The 19,312-nt window shown below is 46.5% G+C and overlaps 3 protein-coding genes across 6 annotated transcripts in view; 2 read left to right on the top strand and 1 right to left on the bottom strand.

The window, feature by feature from the left end:
* Positions 1-19,312, top strand: part of LOC127578273 (NADH-cytochrome b5 reductase 3-like) — a 644,669-nt gene that overhangs the window by 536,257 nt on the left and 89,100 nt on the right. The window lies entirely within an intron of this gene.
* On the top strand, positions 2,631-7,882 carry LOC127578166 (thyrotropin subunit beta-like). Its single transcript, XM_052029791.1, has 2 exons — positions 2,631-2,786; positions 7,571-7,882. The coding sequence occupies exons 1-2, from the start codon at positions 2,631-2,633 to the stop codon at positions 7,880-7,882; spliced, it is 468 nt and encodes a 155-aa protein (XP_051885751.1).
* utp20 (UTP20 small subunit processome component) overlaps positions 14,569-19,312 on the bottom strand; it is a 124,980-nt gene continuing 120,236 nt past the window's right edge. For all 4 annotated transcript variants that reach the window (XM_052030063.1, XM_052030064.1, XM_052030066.1 and 1 more), the window contains 2 exons: positions 15,691-15,836; positions 14,569-14,921 (listed from right to left, as the gene is read on the bottom strand). In XM_052030063.1, coding sequence (XP_051886023.1) covers positions 14,766-14,921; positions 15,691-15,836 — 302 coding nt within the window. In that variant the 3' untranslated portion in view covers positions 14,569-14,765. The remainder of the gene's footprint in view (positions 14,922-15,690; positions 15,837-19,312) is intronic.

Raw genomic sequence — 19,312 nt, 5'->3', positions numbered from 1 at the left:
AGTACGGCAACTGCTCTGCCTTTGACTGCAAGAAACTGCAGAGAATTGTAGACACAGCCCAGCACATCACGGAAACCAGCCTCCCCTCCATGGACTCTGTCTACGCTTCTCGCTGCCTCGGTAAAGCAGCCAACATAATCAAAGACCCCACCCACCCTGGATATTCTCTCTTCTCCCCCCTCTCCTTGGGCAGAAGATATAAAAGTCTGAAAGCACGTACCACCAGGCTCAAGGACACCTTCTATCCCGCTGTTATAAGACACTTGAATGGACCTCAACATACACTAAAAGGTGAACTCTTGATCTCACAATCTGACTTGTTATGGCCTTTTACCTTATTGTCTGCCTGCTCTGAACTTTCTCTGTAACTGTAACACTTTATTCTGCATTCTGTTATTGTTTTACCCTGTACTACCTCAATGCACTGTGTAATGAATTGATCTGTATGAACGGTATGCAAGACGGGTTTTTCACTGGACCTCGGTACATGTGACAATAATAAACCAATTTATCAATTTACCTCAGCTCCTCACTCCTGCCCACCCCCAGTAATCTTTCTTCCCCCCCCACCCCCCACCACTTATCAAGAATCTATCCACCTCCGCCTTAACAATAGTCACAGACTCCAGCTCTACTTCCTTTTGGATCTGTCCTGGGCCCAACACATTGATGCAATCACGAAGAAGCACACCAGTGGTTCTACTTCATCAGGAGTTTGAGGAGAGTTGGTACATCACCAAACACTCTTGCAAATTTCTACAGATGTACGGTGGAGAGCATGCTGACTGGTTGCATCACCTCCTGGTCTGGAGGCTCCAATGCACAGGATCGAAAGAGGTTGCAGAGGGTTGTAGACTCAGCCAGCTCCATCACGGGCACAACCCTCCCCACCATTGAGGATATCCTCAAGAGGTGGTGCCTCAAGAAGGCGGCATCCATCACTAAGGACCCTCATCACCCGGGACATGCCCTCTTCTTGTTACTACCATTGGGGAGGAGATACAGGAGCCTGAAGACCCACACTCAATGATTCAGGAACAGCTTCTTCCCCTCTGCCATCAGATTTCTGAATGGTCCATGAACCCATGAATACTACCTCGTTATTACTTTTGCGCTATTTATTTTTTTGTACATAATTTATAGTAATTTTTATGTCTTGCTGCCATAAAGTAACAAACTTCATGACATAAGTCAGTGATAATAAACCTGATTCTGATAAAGGCTCACGAACCTTCACTTTTAACCAGAGACCTCCAGCTCTCCCATGAGGAACCTGTGGGGCCAGATGTAAACACCCCGCAGTCTCATTCCACTTAATTAGTTTGCTTTTATTTATTGAACGACTGTCTGGGTTATAATGCACTCCAACTAATTTCCTTTTTAATCCCCAGCAGATTCTTGTGTTTAGAATATTAATCATGTACCTCCAGCCAATTACAAGTAGGTTTAAGCTGTAGATTAGCGCTGCACGTGGGGAGCAGGGTGCATTGTTTACCTGTGTACATCCGGAGATTAGTTCTGGACCAGTATAAACCACCAGGACTCTGGGGCTGGGACCAGAGCTGGCTGTCTTCACCGACAACACCACATGCAAGGTAATCTCGTATCTCTACCTTGGCTGTAGTCTTTGGTTGTTCCTTTTATGTCCTGGCGTGTCAATTGGATCCTGTGAATTTACATTTCTGTGTTCCTGCCTGTAACCTCAGTGGGAGCTTGGACTTGAGAAAGGATAGATTTAGATCAAGGGTACAGCAGATATTCTGAGGGGACGGTTTTGTAGCAAAGCAAAGGACTGCAGATGCTGGAATCTAGATGAAAAACACGATGATGCTGGAGGAACTCAGCAGGCCAGGCAGCATCCGTGGAGAAAAGCAGGCGGTCAACGTTTCCGGTCAGGACCCTTCTCCAGGACTGAAGATAGGAAAAGGGGAAGCCTGATATATAGGAGGAAAAGCAGAGCAGTTATAGGTGGACAACAGAGGGGAGGAGAGGTGGGCACAGGGTGGTGATAGGTAGATGCAGGTAAGGTGCCGGGGAGGAGAGGAGAGCAGATCCACTGGGGATGGGTCAAAGGTAAGGAGAGAAAAAGAGGGGTAGAAAAGAGAGAGAGATGCTGGGAAAGGGAAGGAAAGAAGAGGCCTGGTTGGTGTGGGGTAGTGGGGATTACTTAAAGTGGGAGAGGGTTTTGTAGCAATGGCTTCAGTTTGGAGAGGCTCCTTCAGGTGAGTGATTAGAAGCTGTGTTAATGTAGGGGGAGAGGTTATGAGCCAGTGTTTGCTTGGTACCGACCACTTGTCCTTGTTTGCTGATGTTCCTCAGTTCATACAGTCTGGAGCAGTGCAGCAGAACGACATCTTCCCCGTGCTGCGTTTGTGCAGCACTAATGCAGGAGCTGTGCTGTGTTTGTGCAGCACTAATGCAGGAGCTGTGCTGCGTTTGTGCAGCACTAATGCAGGAGCCGTGCTGCGTATGTGCAGCACTAATGCAGGAGCCATGCTGTGTTTGTGCAACACTAATGCAGGAGCCGTGCTGTGTTTGTGCAGCACTAATGCAGGCCACCTGGTCCAAACAGGTGGACACCTCGAGTCGGTGACGTTAAGGCTGGTGTGTTTGGACTGGTGTGTTACAGCATGTGCACTCTGCGTCTGCTCCCTCTCCTCCTGTCTCTGGCCCAGGCGGGTGCCCAGTGCTCCTTGACAAGACACGTGCTGTACGTGGAGAAGGAAGGGTGCAACTTCTGCATGGCCATCAACACCACCATCTGCGCTGGATTCTGCATGTCACAGGTAGGAGACTGCGGTATGTGCCGGGATAACCGTACTCGCGTCTGACGGTTGTAGGCTCCTGTTCTCTGACGCAACCAACCTGTTGTCCATCTTCGGTCAATGCTGCAATAAGCAGAGTGATAGATCCATACAGCAGAGAAACAGGCCTTTCAGCCCATCATGCCCATACCGACCATTAATTAACTATCTACACTAATCCCATTTCCCAGCACTTGGTCCATTGCCTGCTCTGCTTTGATGATGATCAGAATCATTTATAGGTTATGTTCAGGGGTTCATGGACCATTCATAAATCTGATGGCAGAGGGGAAGAAGCTGTTCCTGAATTGTTGAGTGTGGGTCTTCAGGCTCCTGTACCTCCTCCCTGATGGTAGTAACGAGAAGAGGGCATGTCTTGGGTGGTGAGGTTCCTTAGTGATGGATGCCACCTTCTTGAGTCACCGCCCCTTGAAGATGTCCTCAATGGTGGGGAGGGTTGTGCCCGTGATGGAGCTGGCTGAGTCTACAGCCCTCTGCAGCCTCTTGTGATCCTGCGCATTGGAGCCTCCAGACCAGGCGGTGATGCAACCAGCCAGAATGCTCTCCACTGTACATCTGTAGAAACTTGCAAGAGTGTTTGGTGACATACCAAATCTCCTCAAACTCCTAATGAAGTAGAGCCACTGACGTGCCTTCTTTGTGATTGCATCAATGTGTTGGGCCCAGGACAGATCCTCTGAGATGTTGATGCCCAGGAACTTGAAGCTGCTCACCCTTTCCACTGCTGACCCCTCAATGAGGACTGGTGTGTGTTCTCCCGACTTCCCCTTCCTGAAGTCCACAATCAGTTCCTGGGTATTGAGTGCGAGGTTGTTGTTGCGACACTACTCAGCCAGTCGATCTATCTCACTCCTGTACACCTTCTTGTTGCCATCTTACATTCTGCCAACAACAGTGGTGTCATCGGTGAATTTACAGATGGCGTTTGAGCTGTGCTTGGCCACACGAGTGTAGAAAGAGTAGACCGGTGCACTAGAGTGCAGAAAAGATTCACTAGGATTTCACCAGGACTGCAGAGTCTGGACGGGCTGGGACTGTTTTCCCTGGACGGAAGGAGGCTGAGGGGTGACCTAATAGAGGTTTATAAATTCATGGGGGGTGTAGATAAGGTGGATGGTCACATTTTTTCCTCAGGGTGGGGGAGTCTAGAACTAGAGGCCACAGGTTTAAGATGAGGGGGGAAGATTTAAGGGGGACCTGAGGGGCAAGTTTTTCACCCAGAGGGTGGTGAGTGTATGGAACAAGCTGCCAGAGGGAGTGGTTCAGGCAGGTACAATAATGACATTTAGAAGACATTTGGACAGGTACAGGGATTAGGAAGGTTCAGAGGGATACAGGCCAAACCTGGGCAAATGGGACTAGCTCAGGGAGGCACCTTGGTCAGCATGGACGAGTTGGGCTGAAGGGCCTATTCCTGTGCTGTACTGTTCTAGGTGAGGGTGGTCAGTATATGGAAATGAGCTGCCAGAGGAAGTGGGTGAGGCAGGTACATTAACAACATTTAAAGGACATTTAGACAGGTACATGGGTAGGCAAGGTTTCCATAGAACCAAAGAACACTACAGCGCAGAAAACAGGCCATTCAGCCCTTTTAGTCTGTGCCAAAACTTTATTCTGCTAGTCCCATTGACCTGCACCCAGTCCATAACCCTCCAGACCTCTCCCATCCATGTATCTATCCAATTTATTCTTAAAACTTAAGAGCGAGCCCGCATTTACCACGTCAGATGGCAGCTCGTTCCACACTCCCACCACTCACTGAGTGAAGAAGTTCCCTCTAATGTTCCCCCTAAACCTTTCCCCTTTCACCCTAAAGCCATGTCCTCTCGTACTTGTCTCTCGTACTTATCTAGGTGGAAAGAGCCTACTCGCATTTACTCTGTCTATACCCCTCATAATTTTGTAAACCTCCATCAAATGTCCCCTCATTCTTCTACGCTCCAAGGAATAAAGTCCTAACCTGTTCAATCTTTCCCTGTAACTCAACTCCTGCAGACCCGGCAACATTCTGGTAAATCTCCTCTGCACTCTTTCAATCTTACTGACATCCTTCCTATAGTTAGGTGACCAGAACTGCACACAATGCTCCAAATTTGGCCTCACCAATGTCTTATACAACCTCACCATAACATCCCAACTCCTGTACTCAGTACTTTGATTTATGAATGCCAGGATGCCAAAAGCTTTCTTTACAACCCTGTCTACCTCTGACACCACTTTCAGGGAATTATGTATCTGAACCCCCAGATCCCTTTGTTCCTCCGCACTCCTCAGTGCCCTACCATTTACTATGTATGTCCTACCTTGATTTGTCCTTCCAAAGTGCAACACCTCACACCTGTCTGCATTAAGATCCATCTGCCATTTTCTGGACCATTCTTCCAGTTGGTCCAGATCCCTCTGCAAGCTTTGAAAGCCTCCCTCACTGTCCACAACGCCTCCAATCTTAGTGTCATCAGCAAACTTGCTGATCATCTAAATCATTGATATAGACAACAAACAACAATGGCCCCAGCACAGATCCCTGAGGCACATCACTGGTCACAGGCCTCCAGTCTGAGAAACAATCATCCACAACCACTCTCTGTCTTCTCCCACTCAGCCAATTTCGAATCCAGTTTACAACCTCTCCATGGATACCCATTGACTGAACCTTCTGAACTAATCTCCCATGTGGGACCTTGTCAAAGGCCTTAATAAAGTCCATGTAGACAACATCCACAGCCTTTCCTTCATCTACTTTCTTGGTAACCTCCTTGAAAAACTCTACAAGATTTGTTAAACATGATCTACCACGCACAAAGCCATGCTGACTATCCTTAATCAGCCCTTGGTTGTCCAAATACTTGTATAACTGATCTCTCAGAACACCTTCCAATAATTTACCCACTACTGATGTCAGGCTCGCCGGCCTGTAATTAACTGGTTTACTTTTAGAGCCTTTTTTAAGCAATGGAACAACATGAGCTACCCTGCAGTCCTCCAGCACCACACCCGTGGCTAAGGACATTTTAAATATATCTACCAGGGCCCCTGCAATTTCTACACTAGTCTCCCTCAAGGTCCGAGGAAATATCCTGTCAGGCCCTGGGGATTTATCTACCTTTATTCGCTGTAAAGCATCAAGCACCTCCTCCTCTTTAATCTCTATATGTTCCATGACACTACTGCTTGTTTCCCTTCCTTCCATATCCACTATGCCAGTTTCCTGAGTAAATACTGATGCAAAAAAACTATTTAAGATCTCCCCCACCTCCTGAGGCTCCACACATAGACGACCACTCTGATCTTCTGGGGGACCAATTTTGTCCCTTTTACTCTTTATATACTTGTAGAAACCCTTTGGGTTTACCTTCACATTATCTGCCAAAGCAGCCTCATGTCTCCTTTTTGCCTTCCTGATTTCCTTTTTTAGTATTTTCTTACATTTTCTATACTCTTCAAGTACCTCGTTTGTTCCTAGTTGCCTATACCTGCGATACACCTCTCTCTCTTTCTTAACCAGATCGCCAATATCCCTTGAAAACCAAGGTCCCTATGCTTGTTAACTTTGCTTTTAATCCTGGCAGGAACATGCAAACTCTACACTCTCAAAATTTCGCCTTTGAAGGCCTTCCACTTACTGAACACATCCTTGCCAGAAAACAACTTATCCCAATCCACTCTTCCTAGATCCTTTCTCATTTCCACAAAATTGGCCTTTCTCCAATTTAGAACCTCAACCCGAGGACCAGACCTGTCCTTATCCATAATTAACTTGAAACTAATGACATTATGGTCACTGGACCCAAAATGTTCACCTACACATACTTCTGTCACCTGACCTGTCTGGTTCCCTAATAGGAGATCAAGTATTGCATTCTCTCTTCTTGGTACCTCTATATATTGACTTAGAAAACTTCCCCGAACACATTTGACAAACTCCAAGCCATCCAGCCCTTTCGCAGTGTGGGAGTCCCAGTCAATATGTGGAAAGTTAAAATCCCCGACTATTACAACTTTCTGTTTCTTACATCAGTCTGCTATCTCTCTACAGATTTGCTCTTCCAATTCTCTCTGACTATAATACAACCCTATTAGTATGGTCACACTTTTCCCATTCCTTAGCTCCACCCATATGGCCTCTGTCCTGTCTACGCACAGCCGTGATCTGTTCCCTGACCAGTAATGCTGCTCCTCCCCCTTTCATCCCTCCCTCTCTATCACGTCTGAAACAACGGAACCCTGGGACATTAAGCTGCCAGTCCTGCCCCTCCTGCAGCTAAGTCTAATAGCAATAATGTCGTAATCCCACTGCCAATCCACGCCCTAAGCTCATCTGCTTTACCTACAATACTTCTGGCATTGAAATAGATGCACCTGAGAACATTTCTATCATGTTCAAACCTTTGATTTCTGTCGATACCTGCAGTCCTCGCATGACCTTTATCCTCCTCCATCTCACTATCTGCTCTAACACTCTGGGTCCCCTTCCCCCCCCCCCTCCGCAAATTGGCATTGGTATTGGTTTAGTACAGGTACAGTGAAAAACTTGTCTTACAAACCGATCTAGTTTAAATAGAGGAATATGGGCCAAATGCAGGTAAATGGGACTAGCTCAGATGGGAATCTTGGTCGGCATGGATCAGTTGTGCTGAAGGGTCTGTTTCCGTGCTGTGACTTCAGGGACCTGTGATTTAATGCCATTTACAGTATGTATGTGACAAACCACATTTTCCCCATTAATGAATTGTGTTGTTTTCTAGGATGTCAACATTAAAACCCTTCTGCCAAAGATCGCCCTGACCCAGAGAGTCTGCACCTACCGAGAAATCAAGTACATTTCCCTCAGACTTCCTGGATGTCCAGCTGACATTGACCCGATCTACAGGTTCCCAGTGGTCTTGGGTTGTGTGTGCAGCCAGTGTCTGACCGACACTACAGACTGCACCAGTGGAATTGAGGCACCTCTTTACTGCAGCAAACCGCGATGGAACATCCCCACTTCCCGCTCCCCCATCCTCTCCCTCTCGGGTAAAACACAGGAGGCTCTGCAGTTCCTTCCTCCAATTAATTAGATCATTGTTGATCCATGCATGCTGCTGCATCACTCTTTGCTTAACAGAAATCCATCACACTCATTCTCTGGTGATTCAATGGACACACAATCTCAGCATCTTTTTGGGGAAAAGAGAGTTCCAGAATTCAGCAACCATTTTATGTGCAAAGTGCTTCCTAACATCACTGCCGTACAGTCTGACTCATAAATGCAGTTGCAGATGGTGGCCAACAGCTGGCAGTAGAGGTCCACTTTTCCCTGTCTCTCCACAACCTCTCCATAATTGATGACTACTGGCAAAGATTTATTGGCATGTAATAAAAATACAAATTATTGGTGTGTAAAGTTAAAGAGATGAACATTATTGTACCTGAAAAAATGCAAAGGTTATTTAAATCCAGCTGCTTGGACACACTTTATGCACGTGTAATTAATGTTTGACATTGTTTGTTACAGTACTCAGCACCATGTTGACTCTGGAAGATTGCTGAAGGATACATGTGACAAGGATTGAATTGTCTGTGATTGTCCAATGACTATTTCTATTCTTTTGCTGCAATCTTTGTCTCCTGAACTTGAACCTGAAGTGTTGTCTGAGCCGTTTCAAAATTCCGGAGACTTTTGGTTATTACGCATGCAAGGTTTTCTGAATCTTCCAATAAACTTATTTTTCAAAAGCAAACTTTTCCATTTCAGTGAGTCTGATTTGAACCATTGTTATGATGTGTTGATTAATTTTGCAGCATTTAAGCCTCTAAAGTGATTCAGAAGGTTTTAGATTCAGTTTAAAAGCCATTTTTTATCATCAACGACCATTGTTGTTAATTATCAACAACAAATATTTAACTGGAGATGCAACATTGCTTAGTCATGCACTTTTGGTAGGATTACATTGGGTCAAATCCGTTGTCTCCATGAGGGGTAGAACTGCTCTTCAGTTGTTAGACACGACACATTCTGAGCTATCACAAGCTGATTCCAACAAAGACCCTGACAACAATCAGATGGGCTTCCCTGGATTCTAAGTGGATAGGACAGTTCTGGAGGTGAAAACTCGGCGTCTAACACAATTCCCAACACCTCCTCCCTGGCACCCACTTTACCCTCTGAGGGGGCAGGTTAACTACAGGGCCTCTGTACCAGGCAATCGTGTAGATCTGACTGACCCATCTCCAGTCCCATACCCAATAACCAAATATCCCACAATTCTGATAAATTAGAGGTTAGACAACCAGTCTTAGATTCTCGCCTGCAGTGAATTGTATTTCTGTCCCCAAATCTCCACACTGATTAACGAATGAAGTAATAAAGGGAACAGATTAACATAGAAGATCGAACAGTACAGCACAGTACGGGCCCTTCAGCTCACAGTGTTGTGCCGACCTATATAAACCTTATCCCCATTCCATCTTTCCCCTCCCTACTTCACCTCCCATAACCCTCCGTGTTTCTTACATCCATGTGCTATCTAATAGTCTCTTAAATGTCCGTTGTATCAGCCTCTACCCCCACCACCCGCGGCAGAGCGTTCCAGACACCCACCACTCTCTGTGTAAAGAACCTACCTCTGACATCCCCCCTGAACTTTCCTCCACTCACCTTAAACTGATGTCCTCTGGAATTGGCCATTGCCACCCTGGGGAAACGATGCTGGCTGTCCACTCTATCTACACCTCTCATATCGTATGCCTCTCATAATCTTATAAAAGATATCACATCAAGTCGCCTCTCATCCTGCGTCACTCCAAAGAGAAAAGCCCTAACTCACTCAACCTTTCCCCACAAGACATGCTCTTCAACCCAGGCAGCATCCTTGTAAATCTCCTCTGCACCCTTTCTAAAGCTTCCACATCTTTCTTCTAGTATGGTGACCAGAACTGAACACAGTATTCTAAGTGTGGTCTAACCACTGCAACATTACCTCACGGCTCTTGAACTCAAACCCCCGGCTAATGAAGGCCAGCACACCATACGCCTTCTTAACTGCCCTATCCACTTGTGAGGCAACTTTGAGGGATCTATGTACTTGGACCCCAAGATCCCTCTGTTCCTGCACACTGCTAAGAATCCTGCCATTAACCATGTATTCTGCCTTCAAATTCGTTCTTCCAAAGCATATCATTTCACACTTCTCCGGATTGAACTCCATCTGCCACTTCTCTGCCCAGCTCTGCATCCTGTCTAAATCCCATTGCAACTTATGACAACCTTCTGCACTATCTACTACACCACCAACCTTTGTGTCATCTGCAAGCTTACCAACCCACCCCTCCACTTCCTCATCTAAATCATTTATAAAAATAACCCTAACCCTTATCCTGACATTTAATTTGTGTGAATATTCCTGCAATTCACCAAGATAATTGAATGATAATCTATGTCTCTAATTATTTCACCACCAGATTCTGAAATGCAGTCCCGTTTTGCAACGTGTGAACATTTCTACACACAATACTGGGTTACGTAAGCGAACGGTAAAACTGAAACTTTTAATGTGGCAAATAAATTGAAGACAATCTGCTTTATTGAGGGTTGAAATGTCAGATACCAGAGGGCATGCATTTAAGGTGAGAGGGGGCAAGTTCAAAGGAGATGTGTGGGACAAGTTTTTTTTTACACAGAGAGTGGTGGGTGCCTGGAATGTGCTGGCAGGGGTGGTAGAACAGAGAACATTACAGCACAGTACAGGCCCTTTGGTCCACAATGTTGTGCCGACATTTTATCCTGCTCTAAGATCTATCTAACCCTTCCTTCCCACATAGCCCCCCATTTCTCTATCATTCATGTGTCTAGATAGTCTCTTAAATGTCCCTAATGCATCTGCCCCCACCACCTCTGCCGGCAGTGCGTTCCGTGCACCCACCACTCTGTGTAAAAAAACTTACCCCTGACATCCCCCTTATACCTTCCTCCAATCACCTTAAAATTATGCCCCCTTGTGTTAGCCATTGTCGCCCTGGGAAAAAGTCTCTGACTGTCCACTCGATCTATGCCTCTTATCATCTTGTACACCTCTATCAAGTCACCTCTCATCCTCCTCCTCTCCAAAGAGAAAAGCCCGAGCTCACTCAACCTATCCTCATAAGACACTGTCTCCAATCCAGGCAACATCCTGGTAAATCTCCATTGCACCTGCTCTGGCGGTGGAGGCAAATACGATAGAGGTGTTTAACTGGCTCTTTGATAGGCACATGAATGTGCAGAGAATGTAAGGATATGGACACTGTGTAGGCAGTAGGAAAAAGTTCAATTAGTTCAGCACAACACTGTGGGCTGAAGGGCCTGTTCCCCTGCTGTACTCTGTTCTAGTCCCCTCTCCCCATGGATCAGCAGAACATTTAGTGATCTCCACAAAATTGTTCAAATCAGATTTTAGATGATTATTTTTTAACCAATAGCTTGGATATTTATTTATAGATGCATTAGTAAATATTTCTGGAGGCAGTCAATGTTCCCCATGAGCTCTGGGTTGTACTGGCTTCGTGCTGGTGTTAACGTCACAGGTGCAATGGGAAGAAAGTTCACTTACACAAAGCTTTCACAATGTCCCATAAAGGTTGACCATGTCGAGTTACACGGCATGGAAACAGGCCTGTCAGCCCAACTAGTTTTAGAAAATATAGTCGTTAGGTAAACTGGAAGGCACAATTCTAAATTGGCTTCAGGAAAGGGTATGTGGGAGGGTAGGTCCATCACTGAGTGCAAGGAGCATGGCAGGTGAAAGCAGACCCAAGTTTTAGAGGCAGGCACGGATGTCACGATGAGCTTTTATGAAACACTGGAGTCCTGTGTCCGGTTCTGGCACCACACTGTGGGAAAGATGTGAAGCTTTGGAGGGGGTGCAGAAGAGATTTACTGGAATGATTCCATGGACGAGGGACTTCTAGTCTTGTGGAGACGGGTTGTTCTGCTGGGAACAGGGGAGATTGTGAGGGGAGCTGATGGAGGGATCTAAAATCAGGAAGCCAAAAGACAGAGTAGATGGAGAGACTTAGTGGAGGGGTCAAGGACTGGGGGAACAGGTCGAGGGTGAAAGGGAAGGGTGTGCAGGCTCTGGGGAGAGGGTAGATGATGGGACAAAATGGAGAGCATGGACTCGATGGGGCATATGGTGCCTCACTGTGCAGTAACTGGTCTGTGTTGATGTATGGAGCACAGCAAGCTTCCACAAACAGCAAGGCCCAGTAAATCTGCATTGAATGTTGCCTAGGGAGTAAACATTAGCCCAAGAAAATAGAATGCCGAGCTGTGGACCCTCTCGAGGGCAGTTTGGGGCAGGAGGGCAGTTTACTTTGAACCCCTTCCATGGGATATGGGCATTGCTGACCAGCATTTATTGTGCCTCCAAACTGCCCACAAGGTGTGAGCGAGCTGCCTCACGGAAGCCCTGGGGGAGGTGCTCCCGGTGGGGGAGAGCCGTCCAACCCAGTGACGGTGACTGAGAGAGGAACCTGTGGGTGGTGGTGCTCCCTGGACCCGCTGCCCTCGCCTTCAATGGGCTTGGGAAGTGCTGACGGAGTCTGGGTGAGTAGCCGCAGAGCTTTCCGTGGATGGCGGCCACTGCGGTCACTGTGTGCCCATGGTGCGGGGTGTTTGACATGAAACACTGACTCTGCTTCTCTTCCCACAGAGGCTGACCGACCCGCTGAGTATTTCCAACATTTACTGTTTTTGCTTTAGAGTTCCAGCATCTGAAGTTGCTTCGATTTTCTCAAACCATCACTGACTGGCCGGCTGACCATCAGAGTCTGCCCAGTACAACCGATACTTCCTCGTGAATGTAGTGAAAAGCCCGGAGAAACTACGATGAGATGGACTCTGACCTCACAATCTCTCTTGTTGAGACCTTGCACCTTATTGCACTGCACTTTCTCTGTAACTGTGACACTTTACTCTGTACTGTTATTGTTTTTACCTGTACTACGTCAATGCACTCTGTAGTGACTCAACGTAACTGCACTGTGTAATGAATTGACCTGTACGATTGGTGTGCAAGACAAGTTTTTCACTGTACCTCAGGACAAGTGACATTAATAAACCATAAACAAATGAAGGGCATCACACACTAACAATTGAACAACATGGAGATGTTTTTGTGATTGTTAACCAACTAAATTTTCAATAGTGATCATTCTTTAATAAGTTAAATATTTTGCTGAGAGAAGCGATCCGTCTATGACTGACGGGAGAAATTAGAGTGTTACACTGCAGGAAAAGCCTCAGTGTTGTCAGACACGCAGTGGGCTTGAGGACTGGGAGCATTTTAAGTTCAACAAAAGTGACAAAGAAATTAAAGACAGAATATGAGTGAACGGACGAGAAACGTAGACTGCAGGAGCTTTAGTAGGTGTGCAGAAAGAAAAAAGGCAACGCAAATGGATACCCCTCAACAGAGGCAGAAGAATTAATAAGGGGGAAAACGAGGAAATGGTAGAGGAATTAAATAGCTTGTGTCCGTCTTCATAAGCAATAACCCGTTTGCTTCCTATATTCTTACATCCTGGGTGGGTGCCACAGCCAAGAAAGCTCACCGGCGCCTCTACTTCCTCAGGAGGCTAAGGAAATTTGGCATGTCCACTCTTACCCTCACCAATTTTTATTGATGCACCATAGAAGCATCCTGTCCGGATCCATCCTATTCACCACGGCTTGGTACGGCAACTGCTCTGCCCGGGACCGCAAGAAACTGCAGAGAGTTGTGGACACAGCCCAGCATGTCACGGAAACCAGCCTCCCCTCCATGGACTCTGTCTACACTTCTTGCTGCCTCGGTAAAGCAGCTGACATAATCAAAGACACCACCCACCCCGGACATTCTCTCTTCTCCCCTCTCTCATCGGACAAAAGCCTGAAAGCACGTACCACCAGGCTCAAGGTCAGCTTCTATCCCGCTGTTATAAGACTATTGAACGGTCCCCTAGTACGATAAGATGGACTCTTGACCTCACAACCTACCTTGTTATGACCTTGCACCTTATTGTCTGCCTGCACTGCACTTTCTCTGTAACTGTAACACTATTCTGCATTCTGTTATTGTTTTACCCTGTACTACCTCAATGCACTGTGTAATGAATTGATCTGTATGAACGGTATGCAAGACAAGTTTTTCACTGTACCTCAGTACGTGACAATAATAAACCAATTCCAGTTCCCAAATGGGTTTGAGGTACAGATCTGCCAGGGTGTAAATGAACACTCGAGGGCTGACCTCTGTATGACTGTAAGAAAGGAATTTCAACAGCCCAGTCAGAGAGAACAAAATACAGATATTTCGCAAATGGGACTAGCTTAGATGGGAATCTTGGTCGGCATGGACCGGTTGGGCTGAAGGGCCTGTTTCTGTGCTGTATGACTCCGTATGGAATTTCACAAAATTTGCATTTTAGCTATGTTATTGAAACAATCTCAAAAATACCCAAAGTCACCATCAATGGGAAACCGGGTGAGGTCAGAGGGAAAGGCCAAAGATGAGCGATATAAAAACTCTGGGATTGAAACAGGAAGGGGATGCGAATATCCCAGGTCTAAGATGAATACCACCTTGTGCTGAGCTCAGGCGCTGGTATGAGTTCCTAAGTAGTCCAGAGTGTGCTTTTTCTCAGATTCTGGAAACAAAGACTCTGCATCCCACCACATTACCTCTGGGACGTTGCCCCCAGACCAGTGAAGACGGAACAGGAGGAGCTCACCCTGTACGAGCGCCAGTTTTCTGTAAAACACCTTTTATTGATAGACTACTGGATAAACAGTACATTAAACTGTACCTCATGTTAAATACTCCTGGAGCCCAGTTACAAATACACTGCTGAAAATGACAGACATCAGATGCCACTCTTCAGCTTCCATTATAAAATCCTTGTGTAGAGATCATTTGACTAAAACCCAGTTGCCTTTCTTCCATTTCACTCCACCATGGCCAAGTCTTTCAGGCCGCTGCTCCTGGCCTTCTTTGCCTTGTAATTGGGTCGCAGGGCTTCAATCTTTCTTTTCTTTGCTTGAATTTTGTTTCTGTGCTTTTTGAGTTTCTTCCTCGCAGCGACATCTGGGTTTGCAACGGTCTGCTCAAATCGAAACGTGAAGAGGATTAACGCACGTCACTCTCTCAAAAACAAGCAACACAGGTCACCGAGGTCACGAAAGGAATCAGACCCAGAGGAATGGGGAAGTTGTGTAAAAAAAAGGCTGACAGGACTGAGGGCGGACCTGACAGAGATCTTCACCTTCTCCCTGTGGCCGCATGGGCTTGTGGCACAGCTGGTAGAGCCGCTGCCTCGTACCGGCAGAGACCCGGGTTCAATCCTAACCTCGGGCACTGTGTAAAGTTTGCACGGTTCTACCTGTGACCGCGTGGGTTTCCCCTGGGTGCTCCAGTTTCCTCCCACATCCCAAAGATATGCGGGTTGGTGGGTTAATTGGCTGCTGTGAATTGCCCCCGGTGGGTGGGTGAGGGGTAGAATCTGGGGAGAGTTAACAAGAATGTGGAGAATAAAATGGGATTAATGTAGGATTAGTGTGAGCAGGTGGTTGCTGCTCAGTACGGACTCAGTGGGCTGAAGGGTCTGTTTCTATGACGGACAGGTTGGTAGGTTAATGAGCTGCTGTAAGTTACGGATAAGTGGTGGAAGAATCAAAGGGGAATTGATGAGGCTGAGAGAGAGAACAAGGTGCAGGGAAACACGAAAATAAGGTGAGGGGGAACTAGGCAGTTGGGACTGCACATTTGGGAGCTGGTGTGGACCTGATGGGCTGAGTGGCCTCCTGCATTGCAATGAGGGAGATTCTGTAGCTGTAAGTGATTGTGTGCAGGGATGAGGGTGGCCTCCTCACCTGCATGGCCTTCTGTTGTTTCCTCAAAGCCCTCTTCTGGCTGCTCTGCCTCTGCACGGCTGCAAAACTGGTGGAGAAAGTTTCCAGCCCAACCAGTTTCTTCAGCACCTCAATGATCTCCTGGGAGAGGTTCCTCAGCGTTGGGTCTGGAAGGGAATGCAGATCAGATCAGCACACGTCAAAGAACAAACCGTAGCAACCGGATGGGACACGTGGCAGCGTTGGGCCCAACAAGTACAATGGCCAGCCAATGGTCATGCAGAAGGACCTGCTTTTCTATAGCATCTTCACTTGTTTGGAGTGCCCCAAAGCACCTTTAGAGAAGTACTTCAGAAATGTGGTCACTGGTTTAGTGCAGGAAACACAGCAAATATCTTATGCACTGCAAGCTCTCACAATTTCAGTGATGTGTTAAACACTGACCCCAGGACACCGGGAGATCTTGCTGCCCTTCTCAGTTTGTCCCACGGAATATTTTATGCCTCCCAACGAGCAGAATAAGCAACAGTTTAATGTCTCACCTGAAAGTTGGAAGTACGTGATAAGGATGTGGCTGTGCTGGAGAGGGTGCAGAGGAGATTCTCCAGGATGTTGCCTGGATCGGAGGACTTCAGTTACGGGGAGGGATTGGACAGGCTGGGCTTGTTTTCCCTGCAGTGGGGGAGGCTGAGGGGTGAGATTGTGAGCAGCATAGATGGTCTAAATCTTTAAATTTTGTGCAACAAAAACCAGAGTGCACAGGTTTAAGGTGAGAGGGAGGAGTTTTAAAGGGGATCTGACGGCAAGTTTTATTTTACACACAGAGTGGTTGATGTCTGGAACTTGCTACCAGAGGAGGTGCTGGAATCAGATACAAGTGTTTAAGAGGCATTTAGACAGACAGTTGAACAGGGAAGGTGTAGAAGGATACAGACCTAATGCAGGCAAACGGCATTAGTGTAGGTGGACAAAAAGATCAGCATGGGTGTGTTGGGTCAAAAGGGCCCTATTCTGTGCTTGCTGTACAACCGTATGACTGACAGTGCAGCACTTCCCCAACCTGGGCTCGGGAGCGAGTCAGTGCCAAAAAGCAAAGGTTATCCCCACCTCCTCCCTGAGCCTGCCGCCTCTGCTCTTGGCTTCAGGTTGGTTCACAGATTCTCTGCGAGAAGCTCTGTGGGACCTTCCCTCTCAAGAGTGCAGGGACGAAGAGGAGTGGGAGGCAGCTGAAGGAACACAAGAAGCAGTATAGGCAGTCCCAGGTTAGGTGGGGGTTCCATTCCCAAGAACTGCCCATCAGCTGATCTCTCCATAACTACAGCTACCCAAACCGTATCGCTCTGCATGCACTTGCTATAATGCTTTCATTTCATCAAATATTCACCCCAACACTACCTGTAATTCAAGGTCATTGTCATGGGCATACATACCCAGGGTAGAAACACCATTAAAATGAGCTTTTTGCAGTAGCAGCACAGTACATTACGTTCCAATGTTAAACCAATGGAATATATACAGTATCCTGTCAGTAATGAATACTGTGAAATGTGGGGAAAGTAGACGTTAAGACTACAAGCAAAGATGGAAACAGAAAGGTTGAGCGCGGTGGGACTAATGTTCTGAGTTGCATCTATTTCAATGCAAGGAGTATTGTAGGTGAGGCAGAGCAACTTAGAGCGTGGATCAGCTCGTAGAATTATGATGTTGTAGCCATTAGTGAGACTTGGTTGCAGGAGGGGCAGGACTGGCAGCTCAATGTTCCGGGGTCTGATGTTTTAGACACGATAGAGGGGGAGGTATTAAAGGGGGAGGGGTGGCATTACTCATCAGGGAGAATGTCACGGCAGTGCTCAGAGGGGACATACTGGAGGGCTCATCTACTGAGGCAATATGGTGGAACTGAGGAATAGAAAAAAAGGGACAATCACGTTAATGGGACGATGTTATAGACCACAAAATAGTCAGAGGGATTTAGAGGTGCAAATTTATAGACAGATAGCAGATAGTTGTAGGAAATATACTGTAAAGTTGTGATAGTAGGTGATTTTAACTTTCCACATATTGACTAGGACTCCCATACTGTAAAGGGATTGGATGGGATCAAGTTTGTCAAATGTGTTCGGGAAAGTTTCCTTAATCAATATGTAGAGGTCCCAACTAGAGAGAGCGCAATACTGGATCTCCTCTTAGGGAACGAGACAGGGCAGGTGACAGAAGTGAGTGTAGGAGAACACTTTGGATCTAGTGATCATAATTCCATTAGTTTCAAGATAATTATGGAGAAGGACAGGACTAGCCCTAGTGTTAAGATTCTAAACTGGAGGAAGGCCAATGTTGATGGCATCAGAAGGGATCTGGCAGGTGTGGATTGGGACAGGCTGTTTTCCTGCAAAGAGATGCTTGGTAAGTGGGAGGCCTTCAAAAGTGAAATATTGAGAGTACAGAAACTGTATGTTCCTGTTAGAATAAAAGGCAAGGCTAACAGGTTTAGGGAACCATGGTTATTGAGGGATATTGAGGCCCTGGTAAAGAAAAAGGTGCATATCAGGTATAGGTGGTTAGGATCAAATGAGACGCTTGAAGAGTATAAGAAATGCAAGAGAACACTTGAGAGAGAAATCAGGAGGGCAAAAAGAGGACATGATGTTGCTCTGGCAGACAGGGTGAAAGAGAATCCCAAGGGTTTCTATAGCTATACTAAGAGCAAAAGGGTAGCAAGGGACAAAACTGGTCCTCTTGAAGATCAGTGTGGTCACCTATGCAGGGAGCCGAAAGAAATGGGGGAGACTGTAAATAAATCTTTTCGTCTGTATTTATGCAAAAGACAGACAGAGTCTGAAGAAAAATAGTGAGGTCATGGACCATATCCGGATTATGGAAGAGGTGCTGGCTGTCTTGAGGCAAATGAAGGTGGATAAATCCCGAGGGCCTGAGGAGGTGTCCCCTCGGACCTTGTGGGAGGCTAGTGCAGAAATTGCAGGAGCCCTGGCAGAGATACTTAAAGCATCCTTAGCCACATGCCGGAGGACTGGAGGATAGCTGATGTTGTTCCGTTGTTTAAGAAAGAATCTAAGAACAAGCCGGGAAATTATAGGCCAGTGAGCCTGACATCAATCGTGGGTAAATTATTGGAAGATATTCTGAGGGACAGGACATACAAATATTTGGATAGGCAGGGCCTGATTGGGGATAGTCAACATAGCTTTGTGCGTGGCAGGTCATGTCTAACCAAACTTATAGTTTTTAGAGAAGATTATCAGTAAGGTTGATCAAGGGAAGGAAAATGGGCTGAAAAATGGCAGATGGAATTTAATGCAGACAAGTGTGAGGTGATGCACTTTGGGAGGACAAACCTGGGTAAGATTTACACAGTGAATGGTAGGGCTCTGAAGTGTGTGGGAGAACAGAGAGACCTGGGAATACAGATCCATAGTTCCTTGAAAGTGGCATCAAAGGTAGATAGGGTCGTAAATGGGAGCTTTTGGCACATTGGCCTTCATAAATCAGGGCATTGAGTACATTATATTGAAGTTGTACAAGATGTTAGTGAGGCCGGATTTGGAGTATTGTGTGCAGTTCTGGTCACCTACCTACAGGAAAGATATCAATAAGCTTGAAAGAGTGCAGAGAAAATTTACATGGA

Source organism: Pristis pectinata, chromosome 15, assembly GCF_009764475.1.
Source record: "Pristis pectinata isolate sPriPec2 chromosome 15, sPriPec2.1.pri, whole genome shotgun sequence".
Lineage (NCBI taxonomy): Eukaryota > Metazoa > Chordata > Chondrichthyes > Rhinopristiformes > Pristidae > Pristis > Pristis pectinata.
Note: the sequence above shows the minus strand (reverse complement) of the source record. Positions and strands in the feature narration are given on the sequence as shown.